This window comes from Barbatula barbatula (assembly GCF_947034865.1).
Source record: "Barbatula barbatula genome assembly, chromosome: 3".
NCBI classification, from domain to species: Eukaryota; Metazoa; Chordata; class Actinopteri; order Cypriniformes; family Nemacheilidae; genus Barbatula; species Barbatula barbatula.
Window position 1 is genome coordinate 16,843,590 of NC_136764.1, and position 14,362 is coordinate 16,857,951.

At 41.0% G+C, this 14,362-nt stretch overlaps 1 protein-coding gene across 1 annotated transcript; it reads right to left on the minus strand.

Moving 5' to 3' along the window:
* Window positions 1–1,495: 1,495 nt before the first annotated feature.
* On the minus strand, window positions 1,496–14,095 carry gk5 (glycerol kinase 5). Its single transcript, XM_079452721.1, has 17 exons — window positions 13,745–14,095; window positions 13,346–13,635; window positions 13,151–13,244; window positions 12,808–12,883; window positions 12,631–12,724; window positions 11,274–11,405; window positions 11,125–11,200; window positions 8,203–8,264; window positions 6,091–6,164; window positions 5,942–6,002; window positions 5,721–5,847; window positions 5,428–5,532; window positions 4,224–4,318; window positions 3,976–4,079; window positions 3,208–3,267; window positions 2,996–3,129; window positions 1,496–2,886 (listed from the first exon to the last, which is right to left on the minus strand). Exons 2-17 carry the CDS (start codon window positions 13,472–13,474, stop codon window positions 2,720–2,722), a joined length of 1,590 nt encoding a protein of 529 aa, XP_079308847.1. The 5' UTR covers window positions 13,475–13,635; window positions 13,745–14,095; the 3' UTR covers window positions 1,496–2,719.
* Window positions 14,096–14,362: the final 267 nt, after the last annotated feature.

The window sequence follows — 14,362 nt, forward strand, 5'->3', positions numbered from 1 at the left end:
TTGGAAACAGGATTTCGGAACTATAAATAATTACGTACTTATTTTATAATGTGGTCATGACGAGAATGACTGGACATTTATTTATATCTTTACTGTTATTTCGTGTAGAAAGAACGACATAGTGATCTGTTTTTTCTTTCAAATGTGACAAAACTAGACGTGGATCCCCATTGTGATTGTCCACACACATTTTTTACCAGGCGCGCAGTAGGGTGGGCTAGCACATATATAACCGCATAAGAAAATTAAGAAACCATTTCAAATGTATTTAAATTTTCTCTGATAAGATAATAATGTGTTTTGGTAGAATTGTCGTTTTTATTCATTTGTGTGAGCTTCTGAAAACATTTTTCTTACATTTCCTATAACAGTTTTTGTTTATTTGCCCAAAAAGAATTGGAGAAAACAGGTCAAAACAACAGAAAATATGATCTGCGTTTTTAAAACGCAAAAACTCTAAACTATATGTTTGTCAAAGTATTGGAAAAATGTACAAAAACTGTTTTATGACCCCAACTTTTTTAAATGAGTTTATTATCATGATCTCTGTCATTGCTGTTGGGTGACTTTCAAAAAACACTCCATATATGACTTCAATGCAGGACTTAAATGATTTATGATGTTATAAATATACAAACAGACATTCATTACAGAAGACTGCAAGATTAAAACATGATAATTATTGTTGATTTTGCCCTCTATATATGAACACTAAGTTTAATTTACACTTTCTGTGTTGTGGATCACCATTAAAATCTCAAATCATAAATAGGTTGGATGTTGTGAGATAATTCTTCTGCAGATCTGGGAGCACAGAAACAATACACCAGAGGCATTAAGCTTTTGAACTAATTTATTGTAGAAGCTACAAGTCTTATACGGTACCAAAAAGACATCTGGAAGCTTTCATAGCTTAGAGGGAATCCCTTTCTCCACATAAATAGCCAGAAGGGAATCCCTTCCTCCAACTATTTAGACAGGAATGTATTCAGGGTACTTAACAACTTCTCTGCTTGTATTCATTTATGCAGAAATTAAATCTAACACAGGAATTGTGTGCGTTTTTTAATGAATGAATCTGATGACACTGCACAATGAACATCATATCTGCTGTTGTTTAATGATCGTGAGCGTGCAGCGCGCCTAAACTCTTTTGCAGTTTTCGCTACCACCTTCCGCATGAATTGGGGTCTTTGAGATGGAGAGACAGATTTATTTGGATGGATCATTCCTGGTGGCCGATAGGTTCAAATCTAGCTTGAATATTGCAAGCAAATAGCTGTTTGTTATTGTTACCGCTCGTCTATGTGGACTCTGTGTGGACTCTGCTTCTTCTACAAAATAAGACCGCAAGAACTCCCGTTATAATAGGCTAAATAGATCAGATTGTACTGCACAATTCATTTTAAATGCTGTTTATAATAAACTCAAAGCAAGCGTGCAGTGGCCTAAAATGCCTTCGACCATTATTTTGCTTTAAATCTTTTTTTTATTTAGAACATGTAAATAACATTACAGAAAAAACTCTGTTACAAATAATGCCGCTCTGTGAGTCATGCGTGACGTTGCTTTCAGCCAATAGAAGCCTTGGTTGAATTGTTTTTACGCCATTTTATCGAGAAATGATGAAATAAGGGATCTTTTTTAATTACTTGGTCGTATCTTCCGACTTAGTTTTGCAGTTTCCTTTACTGTTTACTGTGACAAAAGAAAAGCATTTGGCACTGACCGTACAAACGCAGTTTATTGTTTGTCATATAGTCGATTAAGCATTCCGAATGTGCTTAAATAAGAAATAGTTTTACAAATTAACAAGAAACACAGTATGACATGAACAGTTCTTTCACTGTCTATTTTTTTCTGTTAGTTTGTTCTTTCTTTCTTTGAGATACATTTCATGTTACACTTTCACAGTCAATCGACAACAGTTGAATGCTTGACATCACAAACCTTTGACTCATTGTTGATACTATCAACTGTGCCACAATTGTTGTAAATGCAAGTATAGAAGGTTGGATGTTTTGAGCACAGGAAATAAACACATTATGAGATGCAGTACTTTTCATGTTTGCAGCATTTTTTGTTGCATTAAGATGTACATTATTAAAAGTACATATTAAAACACATTTCACCTGCATTAGGTCCACATTTCAAATTAAGAAACTATAAACAAAAAAATTATACACAACATGAATTAATGCTATTATACATTATCATTTACTTCTTATAGGTAAGTGTTAACTTCAATAAAAAAAAGAAGTATGTTTTACTATTTTTAATCTATGTTAATGACTACAATGACAATATTCCTCTAGATTAAGAAAATGTATTGTGGGAGATGAACAACCGCATTCTCGGTTTCAGGGCACAACCGGCATTTCTTGTATAAAAAATAATTTGTTCAACAATACTATACAAAAACCAGTAGTTGGATAAAGGCACAGTGACTGATTTTTGATGGCTGAATTACTGATTGGCATAATCAAAATACCATACCATTCTTCCTAAAGCAGGATGTGACGCTAGTCATAATTTCACAATTATACCATTAATAATAGCATAACTTATGATGTGCACGTTTCCAAACCAGAGCTCCAGTTTGGATTCTGTTCAAGTGATAGTCGCAGTAAGAGGCTTGCTCCTCTACGAATCGCCCCACAGTTGCTCACATGAACATTGAGTTGGTCTAATACGGAGTAATGGCTTGTATTGTAGTTATTCAGGGCTGACTGTACCAATGCATGGAGCGCTGAAGAGCCCTCTCCCAGCTCTGCAGTACACTTCTGTATTGCCCTCCCTTGTCCCCTTCTGATTTATTCCTTTTGGGATTAAAATGTTGGTCAGTGGACTGAATCTTCTTGAGCTCCTCTTGGTTCCTCCAGTAGCCTAACGGAAAAAGAACAGGGCAATGCCGGTAACTCCACAGTCCGCTGCAACAGTATCATTCAGACCCATGTGCAAAGACCAACCTACTGTGAACTGATTCATTTCTTACCTGTTCCTAGCCCAGCAACAAAAGCAGCTCCTAGGCAGGACATATCAAAGTGACTTGGACGTGCTATTTTACGCCCCAATAGATCGGATGTCAGTTGCATGATGAAGTCATTAGTGCATACACCTCCATCCGCCCTATGAAAACATAAACACTTGCAAAAATCATGCTGGGATTATAGATAGAAGTGTACATCATAAGAATGAGATCCTCACCTGATTTTGGTTATAGGAATATGAATTTCTCCAAGCATGACATCATACAGCTGCTTGTTCCTGAATGATTAGAGTAAGAATAGAATATTTATTTGTTATTTTTGTAACTGCTTACAGCACAAAGGATTGAACAGCCTAATCACAGATTAGTTTCATCAATGCACATCTTATTTTAAATGTTAATGTTTTTTCTATATTTCATAATTTCCTATTATGTATTTACTGTACATCAACTTTGGAACAAATGAATAATGGTGCAAAGTGCTATAGAAATAAAACTTTTTCCGCCAGTATCTATGTAGGTAGGTATAAACATTCACATAAACCATATTCTACAGGTAAAAAACTTGGATGAGACAGAAATTAAACAACTGACACAAATGTCTGTGTACTGTGCATATTCACGTGTACTGTACGTATACACATTTAGGAAATATTTACATGCCTTTATTTATACTAACCAATATTTTAAATTCTATATACACTGCAAATGTGTATTCATGTCAAATTTTTCTTTTAAATATGCATGTATGTGTATGTTTTTATAAATACTAATAAAGAATAGGCACAGTCCACAGACATGTATTATGTAAACACAAACTTTTACTTCTTACTTTAACTTTAAAACACAAGACAAAGTGCAGGTGCAATGTTTACACCCACCCACCTTTCTGCATCTGTTTGTAAACTACAAGAGTTCAAAGATGAGGAGAACATTGACAGGGCAATTGGATCATTCGATAACATAAGAAGCTTTGCCCAACCTACCTGAATGCAATGGACTCGAGAATTGCTCTGACTAAGTGATTTTTGGTTGTAGAAGGTTTTAAGCCCATGAAAGAAGCACATGCTTTTGGATCATTCAGAGGAGCCTACAGCACAAAAGCAATCAAATAAAAACTTTAAAAATAATTTAACATTTATTTTGATGCATTTATGTATATGTAGTTGGTTGAAAAGCCTGCATTTATCTATAAATGCAACTCCATGAGCTATAAAATCAATGACAAACATACCTGTAAGCCACTAAAAGATGGCACAAAATATACTCCATCTGAGTCTGCCACACTGTTGGCTATGGCCTCTGTCTCCTTTACATCAGTAAAGAGCTCTGCGAAACAGTAAGATATACTCAGACATCCAGATACCCAGGAGGGTACACTAAACTTAAAGGTGCCATTCCCAGTGATGCCAATTTTCAACCAGTGTTATGCCACTTCTCATCGCGACTCAAAGACAATAAACCCCATTATAAACACTAAATTTGTTGCCTGTAGTTGGAACATCATAACTGATTATTAGGACATTTTTCACGTTGCACATGGTATGCATTTGCAGATCACACAAAGAAACAACATGCCCTACAAACACACGACAAACTCACAATGAAATACAGAGCGTCTCCACGACATGACTGTGGCGGCGATGATACAATGAGATTTACAAGTACGCCCACCTTACTTGAGTATAGATTTGGACTGTCTTAGTCAAATGACGTACATTTGTGGTGGTGTGGTTACACGAGGCATATCGGGCAGGTCTGGGTGATCCTTTGCTTTTAGATAGAATGCATTTTTGTTCCGACACTAATTTTTGCCACTTTACGTGTATAATACATACAACTTATGACACACCAAAGACACAGAAAACACGTATTCGCGCCATATGACCCCTTTAACTGATGAAGTGAAGTTGGCACCATTGTTACTGTTTATTGCTTAAAGCCAAAGCTTATGAATACACGTGCACTGAGAGGGGGACCGAACAGTCTGAGAAGCGGAAGCTCGCTGATATGGTATGGATGGGACATCTCTCTCCAGGGAGGGAACCAATCATGACAGACTGGGTCAACTTTACCAATCAGAGCATTTCGGAAGGAGGGACTTTATAGAAACCGGTAAAAAAATCAGATGGTTTTGTGATAAGATGGACAGCGGTGAACAATAGACTTGAAATATGTGAAATATAAAGCGTTTTTTTTTTAACTAGAAACATGAACATCTATTGTTAAACACCCAGAAAACACAGCCCAAAGAATGGCACCTTTAATACAACTGGACCAAATTGAGAATTTTATCAGTACCACAAAACAAATCTCACATTTTAAGCCATGTTCATGAACTTCAAACATGAACCTTAAACTTTAAACACTTTAGAGGTAAACACATTTTGAAATATTTATCTGCTTTTTAGAAGCAATCAATAATGTCACTTACTCACCTAGATCCTGTGCCCACTTAATGGCAGCACCTGTTCCAGCAGCATTACCTTCAGCTAGAAACACAACATCAGCACCTATCTTCCAGCCCACCAGAGGATAAAGCCCTGTACAGAAAGCATGATACAAAGACATGTAACAACGAAAAGAGATAAAACATGACATTCACAGGAATGATATTTGGACATTTTACAGGTGCAATCTTTTAGGCAAGACTACAATATACCATGGTTCTTCAGTTAACTACACTACAGGATGATAACTGTAGGCTAAGTTATAACCAAAAACGACATACCACCCACAGATGTATGTGGTTTGTTTCCCGTATTGATGTCCATAAATGTCCCAGTTCCCATTGTGATTTTCACATCACCTATGTCAAAACAGCATTCTCCAAACATGGCTGCCTGTTGGTCCGCCATCTATGACAAAAGGACAAGTGCTATAATGCTTTGAACCCACAAAATCAAATTTATAACAGATACGTACAACTGAATGATAGAAGTTTATACTCACAACACACATAATGGGGATGGGCACTCCAAATATGGATGGATCACATGATCCAAATTTGTGACTTGAAAAAAAAAGAGTTTATTGATGGACAAGCAGGTATTGTGGAAATAAGCTTTTCAGGGAGCATAAGAAAGAAAATAAAAAGGTACCTTGTGTTCTGCACCCTGGGGAGGATGGAGAGAGGTATAGAAAGCAGTGAGCACAGAAATCCACTCCAGCACATCTGAAGATCGCACAAACACATATACACACACATTATGACATGGGCAGCATTACCACAACATTAGCTGGTGTTTTGCCGAATTACAATCAAATGCCTCAATTATGTAGTTATATAAAAAAATGAAAGGACAGAAGATTTGTTTTTTGATTTTTGTTTACTTATAGGTGCAGTTCACCCATAAATGAAAATTCTGTCATCAATTACTTACTCTCTAGTTGTTTCAAATCTGTATACATTTCTTTGTTTGGTAATCAATGGTAGTCCCCAAAACTGTTGGCTGACCTACACTCTTCAAAATAAATTTTTTGTGTTCAACAGAACAAAAAGTTATTTTTCCTACTATGGTAGCCTCGATCAACGAACTAGGAAACTATAGACCGATTTCAAATCTCCCTTACCTGTCAAAAATACTAGTTAAAGTAGTGTGCACTCAGTTGTGCTCTTTCTTACAAAATAATGACATACACGAAAAATTTCAGTCAGGCTTTAGACTATATCATAATACTGAAACTGCGCTTGTTAAAATGACAAACGACCTGCTTATAGCATCAGATAAAGGTAACATCTCACTCCTAGTCCTGCTTGACCTTAGTGCTGCGTTTGATACTGTAGACCATAACATACTTCTAGATCGCTTACACAATTATACCTGTATTGAGGGACAGGCACTATCTGAAAATGGTTCAGATCTTACTTATCAGACAGACATCAGTTTGTGCATTTAAATGGGGATTCATCAAATCTAACGCAAGTATATTATGGATTACCACAGGGATCCCAGGTATCCAAATTAGCAGAGTGCATCAAAGATATAAAACATTGGATGACTTGTAACTTCCTTCTTTTAAATTCTAATAAAACAGAAATATTACTTATCGGACCAAAGACACGTCAACCGAATATTTCAGATTATAAACTGCAAGTTGAAGGATGTACTGTTACTCCAACAAATACAGTAAAAGATCTAGGCGTTATATTAGACAACAAACTGTCATTTCGTAATCACATCTCAAATGTCACAAAAACAGCCTTTTTTCCACCTAAGAAATGTTGCCAAATTACGAAATATTCTATGTGTTGCTGACGCGGAGAAGCTTATTCATGCATTTATGACCTCAAGACTTGACTACTGTAATGCGCTACTAAGTGTTTGTCCTGCATCATCAATAAACAAACTAGTTAGTTCAGAACGCAGCTGCCAGAGTTCTAACCAGGTCCAGAAAATACGATCACATAACCCCAATGTTATCAACCCTTCACGGACCCATTAAGTATCGTATTGACTTTAAAGTTCTCTTAATCACTTATAAAGCCTTAAAGGGTTTAGCCCCTACCTACCTAACAGAGCTTCTATCACACTACAACCCATCACGCTCTTGAAGATCTCAAAACTCAGGATTTTCGATAACACCTAGAATCACTAAATCCACCTAGAATCATTAAATCCACCATTTAACACAATGTACTGCGTTTTACCATTTTTGTGTTTTTCGGTTCCTATTTTTCCTATATAGCTGCTTTGGAACAATGCACATTGTGAAAGCGCTATATAAATAGAATTGAATTGAATGGGGTCAAATAAGCATTCTTACACATATATTTATCTGTATCCAACAGAACAAAGAAATATATACAGATTTGGAACAACTTTTGGGTGAAGTGTCCCTTAAATGACTCATAAACACTAAATTCAAGTTGTTTGTAGCCAGCTAGTAAGACCATCTCTACAGCAACACAAAATAATATGCCAAACATTTTTTACATATAAGCACAGACAAAAATGGAAACGCAGAAACTTTTAAGGGACAGGCCTTACAGGGATTTTTATTTACCCTCAAGTAAATAAAACACACAACCCAAAAATGCTACTTACAACAAAATGGGTTTGAAACGACTTAAAGTTTACTAAACAAAGACAGAATTTAAATTTTCGGTTAACTACTCCCTTAATCTCTGTCTTTCTCTTGGTGCACAATCCAAAGGTAATGGAAACAGCAGATAAGACAATGACGACAATGACACCAATACAGTAACTGACCTGGTAAGAATCAAAAATTGCTGTGGCACTGGCATTAGAGTAGTCTGTTGCATGAACGGCACCTACAGAAAAACACAACAATATAAAAAAACACTGTAAAAGGTTGAAAAGGTTGTTAGGCCAAAATCAAGAAAAATATGATTATGTACTATAAATCCATACAGTATGCTATATTGTTGTATAAAATTATCTATTAGACTAGTAACTGGCGTTACATTCACCTTTAAAGGAGGCTGTGGGCAAATTGTTTTCTAAGAATAGTGATAGTCAGTGATGTAAGACAGTCAGAACTCAGTCAGCATGCTTTCACCCTCTGCTTTCATTGACTGGGTTACTATAAATATGTTTTTAATGATGATGCCCTTCCTTGAACCGCCACCTTAACGTAGTGGAGGGGTTTGAGTACCCGAGTGACCCTAGGAGCTATGTTGTCGGGGGCTATATGCCCCTGGTAGGGTCTCCCAGGGCAAACAGGTCTTACTAAGAGTGGTTAAAAAATCCCTTATGATGATAAATATACCAAGGACCGTGACGTCGCCCGGTATGGCACAACCGGGGCACCACCCTGTAGCCAGGCCCAGGGTTGGTGCTAGGCCGCAGGTCGATGATCGACTTTGTGATTGTTTCATCTGACCTGCGACCATATGTTTTGGACACTCGGGTTAAGAGAGGGGCGGAGCTGTCAACTGATCACCACCTGGTGTTGAGTTGGATCCGATGGCGAGAGAGGAAGCTGGACAGACCCAAATGTACTGTAAAGGTCTGCTGGGAACGCCTGGCCGAGTCTCCTGTCAGAAAGATCTTTAACTCCCACCTCCGGCAGAGCTTCAACCGGATCCCGAGGGAGGCTGGAGACATTGAGTCCGAGTGGACCATGTTCTCCACCTCCATTGTCGAAGCGGCCGCTCGGAGCTGTGGCCGTAAGGTCTCCGGTGCCTGTCGAGGCGGGAATCCCCGAACCCGGTGGTGGACACCGGAAGTAAGGGAAACCGTCAAGCTGAAGACGGAGTCCTATCGGGCCTGGTTGGCTTGTGGGACTCCGGAGGCAGCTGACGGGTACCGGCGTTTGTGGTGGCAAAAACTCAGGCCTGGGAGGAGTTTGGTGAGGCCATGGAGAAGGACTATCGACTGGCCTCGAAGAGATTCTGGAAAACCGTCCCGCGCCTCAGGAGAGGGAAACTACCAACACGGCCCTACCAACGCTGTTTACAGTGGAGGTGGGAAGCTGTTGACCTCAACTGGGGATGTCGTCGGACGGTGGAAGGAGTACTTTGAGGATCTCCTCAATCCCACCGTCACGTCTTCCATTGAGGAAGCAGAGGCTGAGGGCTCAGAGGTGGACTCGTCCATCACCCAAGCCAAAGTCACTGAGGTAGTCAAGAAACTCCTCGGTGGCAAGGCTCCGGGGGTGGATGAGATTCGCCCTGAGTACCTCAAGTCTCTGGATGTTGTGGGGCTGTATTGGCTGACACGCCTCTGCAACATCGCGTGGCTGTCGGGGACAGTGCCTCTGGGATGGCGGTCCCTCTTTTTAAGAAGGGGGACCGGAGGGTGTGTTCCAACTACAGGGGATCACACTTCTCAGCCTTCCCGAGAAAGTCTATGCCAGGGTACTGGAAAGGAGAATACGGCCGATAGTAGAACCTCTGATTCAGGAGGAACAGTGTGGTTTTCGTCCGGGCCGTGGAACGCTGAACCAGCTCTATACCCTCTACAGAGTGCTGGAGGGTTCATGGGAGTTTGCCCAACCAATCCACATGTGTTTTGTGGATTTGGAGAAGGCATTCGACTGTGTCCCTTGGGCTAAGGGCTGTCAGGTCCCTGTACGACCGAAGCAGGAGCTTGGTTGGCATTGCCGGCAGTAAGTCGGGCTTGTTCCCAGTGCATGTCGGACTCCGGCAGGGCTGCCCTTTGTCACCGGTTCTGTTCATAATTTTTATGGACAGAATTTCTAGGCGCAGCCAGGGGCCGGAGGGTGTCAGGTTTGGGGACCACACGATCTCGTCTCTGCTATTTGCGGATGATGTTGTCGTGTTGGCCCCTTCAAACCAGGACCTTCAGCATGCACTGGGACGGTTTACAGCCGAGTGTGAAGCGGCTGGAATGAAAATCAGTACCTCCAAATCCGAGGCCATGGTCCTCAGTCGGAAAAGGGCGGCTTGCCCACTTCAGGTTGGTGGAGAGTTCCTGCCTCAAGTGGAGGAGTTTAAGTATCTTGGGGTCTTGTTCACGAGTGAGGGAAGGATGGAACGGGAGATTGACAGACGGATCGGTGAAGCTTCTGCAGTAATGCGGTCGATGTACCGGTCTGTCATGGTGAAGAAAGAGCTGAGCCGCAAGGCGAAGCTCTCAATTTACCGGTCAATCTACGTTCCTACTCTCACCTATGGCCATGAGCTTTAGGTCATGACCGAAAGGACAAGATCCCGGATACAGGCGGCTGAAATGAGCTTCCTCCGCAGGGTGGCTGGGCGATTGCTTAGAGATAGGGTGAGAAGCTCGGTCACCCGGGAGGAGCTCGGAGTAGAGCCGCTGCTCCTCCACGTCGAGAGGGGTCAGTTGAGGTGGCTTGGGTATCTGTTCGGGATGCCTACCGGACGCCTTCCCCGGAAGGTATTCCAGGCCCGTCAGACCTAGGACACGCTGGTGGGACTATGTCTCCCGGCTGGCCTGGGAACGCCTCTGTGTCCCCCCCGGAAGAGCTAGAGGAAGAGGGTGAGGGATGTCTGGGCATCTCTGCTTAGACTGCTGCCCCCGCCCCGGATAAGCAGAAGAAAATGGATGGATGGAATGATCTGATTGTTTATTAAGAACCTCTCAAAAACATATTCTTTATTGGGTTTTGATTGCTATCCACTGGAGATTTGGAAATATCCACTTTTTTATTCCACCATTTATTATTGAATCATTTTGAATACCCACCTTTCGTTAGTTTGTATAGTAACCAGGTGTCTATGGTCCCAAAATAACAGGTGCCATTATCAACTGCCTGTCTTAACTGTGGACAGAGAGGGATGAAGGTGAGCTAAGAATACAAACAATACGAATGATTCACATATTTTCTGATTTACCTGAGGAATATTATTTAAGGCCCAGACGAGACGTAGAGACAAATGTTGGGTGGTAAAAAACACCAGGCTGGCTGCAAGGAACCGCTTCTGTCTGGTGAAGAAGTGCAGCATCTTCATCACAGCGTGTACCATCTACAATCACAGACAGAAAACACGTTCGCCATAAACTACACACTTTTCAATATAACCGTTGGGTTAGTGGCAAGAAATAACCCTTGGAGTAACTTTGTCTTTCTTTCAAGGCATACTATATAAGTAATAGAGTGAGATAGGGCTGCAATGATTAGTCGACATTAACGTTAAAGGAGACAATAAAAAATTGTCGACAAATAATATTGTTGTCAAGTAATTTCACATTGTAAATTTTAAGAGCCCGCAATTACATGGTTTGACCTGTGGGACACTGTAGCGCTACAACCCTTCAAGAGGCAATGCAATAGAAGAACATGCCGCAGCACTTGCCAATGCACAAACTAGCAGAGGGTTCTGTGAGGTTTGCCACAGACAGACTTTTGCATCTTACGCATATTTTTCCTAGCATATAAACACATTAAAGGGAACTCAGGGTATAGAGAGATGTATGGCTTAATGTGTTATAATAGCCTTACACTACTAGCATTTGTTCTTAGAAACACACCAAAGTGTGAATATTTTGTGTGCAGCCCCAGACCATGACACTACCATCACCATGCTTGACAGTAGGCAAAACACACTTTGTCTTTGTACTGCTCACCTGGTTGCAGTCACACACAATTGACAATCTGAACAAAATAAATTCAAAATCATAACTCAGCAGACCACAAGACAGGGTTCCAGTAATCCATGTCCTTAGTCTGCTTGTCTTCGGCAAACTGTTCGCAGGCTTTTTTGTGCATGATCTTTAGAAGAGGCCTCCTTTCTGACATGCTGACCCCCCACCCTTTTAACCTCAGCAAGAATGCTGGCAGCACTCATACGTCTCTTTCCCGAAGACAACCTCTGGTTAGGACATGGAGCACATGCACTGAACTTCTTTGGTCAACAATGGCTGGAGGACTGTTCCTGAAAACCCTTCTACATTCTTAACCATATCCTAACCCAATGTACCTTCTGTGTGAGCAGACCTTTATACCTGGTAAGTAACACTTGTGACACAAACAATACAGTGACACCCCATGGAGAACCCATGGGAAAGTGACCTGATAGGGCCTCCCCTATGGAGACCCTGTAGTACTTATATTAGTAGGTTTATGCCATGCTTTCTTTCCAAAATTTTGTGTAATACACCCCAAAACAACAGTGCGAATCACAAAAAGAAATATGAGCAAATACGATCTCATATGATGATGTGTGATAAAAGCAAGCATTGTAGCCTTACCTTCATTGTGCACGACCCGTTCCATGATCTCACCAACTCTGTTGTCCGCAAGTCCAGCCAGGTGATGAAATTGTGAAAAGGTTTCCCTGTGTTTCTGCAGTCAAGAATGAAAAAATTGTCAAATCACATCAGTCCGTTCCTGCAGTTCCATACAAAAGCACAGACAGACTTACTAACCTTTCCCAGGTCATGAATGTTGCCCTCTGGGTTGAAATGCCAAGCCCTTCCATTTGGTACATCTGTAAGCCTGAGTCTAAACCATTAAGAAGATGGGTCAGTCATACCTCTGAAATATCCCAACCCTAAAACTACAGGCTAGTAAACTGCACATAAACCTCCATTTAAATATGAATTAGACAGACACCATAAGAACAGAAAGTTACTTCATTGGCTTTTCAACGTTTTTCTGTTCGTTGTACTTCATAAACGTATTTCTGATGTTTAATGGGATCATTTACATTTTGACTCAAATGTCCAAATACATTCAGTGGCACATATGCAAGCATGCAAGAGGTCTGACCTTGTACAGCTCCTTTCACTACAGTGACAAACCCTTTCCAAAGCGCTTCAGGGTCAATCTCTACCCACCCGGGTTGAGGATACAGAAGAGATATCTGTGATAACGAAACTTTAATCAGACTTCGTATAAAACACGTGATAAGGATCACAGTGAAATGCTTTTACACACTGGTCAGGTAAGTCAGCTGTCATTTACTTTCGAGCTGCATGATCCTCTGATGTTGGCACACTTGTCGTACACATGGCACCTGACGGATGTTGTTCCTACATCGACAGAGAGCACGAACGTCTCTTTCTTGCTGAACTCGTTCCTCGGAGTTCCCATCGCACAATGCGCTTCTTCAGAAACCCGTCAATGTTCTTTTGTGGCCACATATAGATCCTCAAAGGTTCAGAGTTTTCTTTCCACTTTTTCTACTTGATGATATGAAGTCCAATAAGATCGACTTTACGTCGCATTCATCTCGAGACTTCGACAGCCAAACCCTTGACAGATTTGAAAGCATCAAAGAAAACCGTTAATCGACACTCACGACAGTCTTTATTGTCGTAAGTGTAGTTTGCCCATCAGAGGTGGACAGGCAGGCACACTCACGTATGACTTCCAAACTTTCGGACGTGTTTTCCCACGCGCCCGATTTGAAGTCGCCCAATGAAATATATTCAGAGGCAGAACGTCCCGAATTACGTAAAAATGTTCGCTTGTTTTCAGAAGTGAACGATAAAAGTTAGCAAAACCTTTCGCCCGCCGTGCTTATCTGAAAAATGAATATACAGGAGGTCGTTTGGTACAAATCCGTACGTCATATATCAGTCGATAGGTGTGGAGGGAATTCTTAGAGACACAACGCCAATCAGAAGACAAAGGGCGTGCCCTACGTCATGCAACGCTGCACCGTACCATGAAATCACAGTACCGCGAGAGCAGACTCTTAGGTATGCGTTCGACTCGGTCTCGCGATAATGTGATGGCAAATGTAGCGCCGCATCCGCCGAAGAGACGTGATGCACTCTGGTGCAGCTGTGCAGACACGGACGCGGAAAGTTAAGTTCAGCCCTCGGAGACCCTGCATCTGTGTGGCCCCTTAGACCTCCGTGACGACGTGCACGCTTAAGTCCTCTGTGGGACCATGTGGACTCTGCTAAGTAACTGGAAATGGCTGAAAACATAGATGGAAGACGACTAAAATATAAAAAGAAATAAACCAGAAAC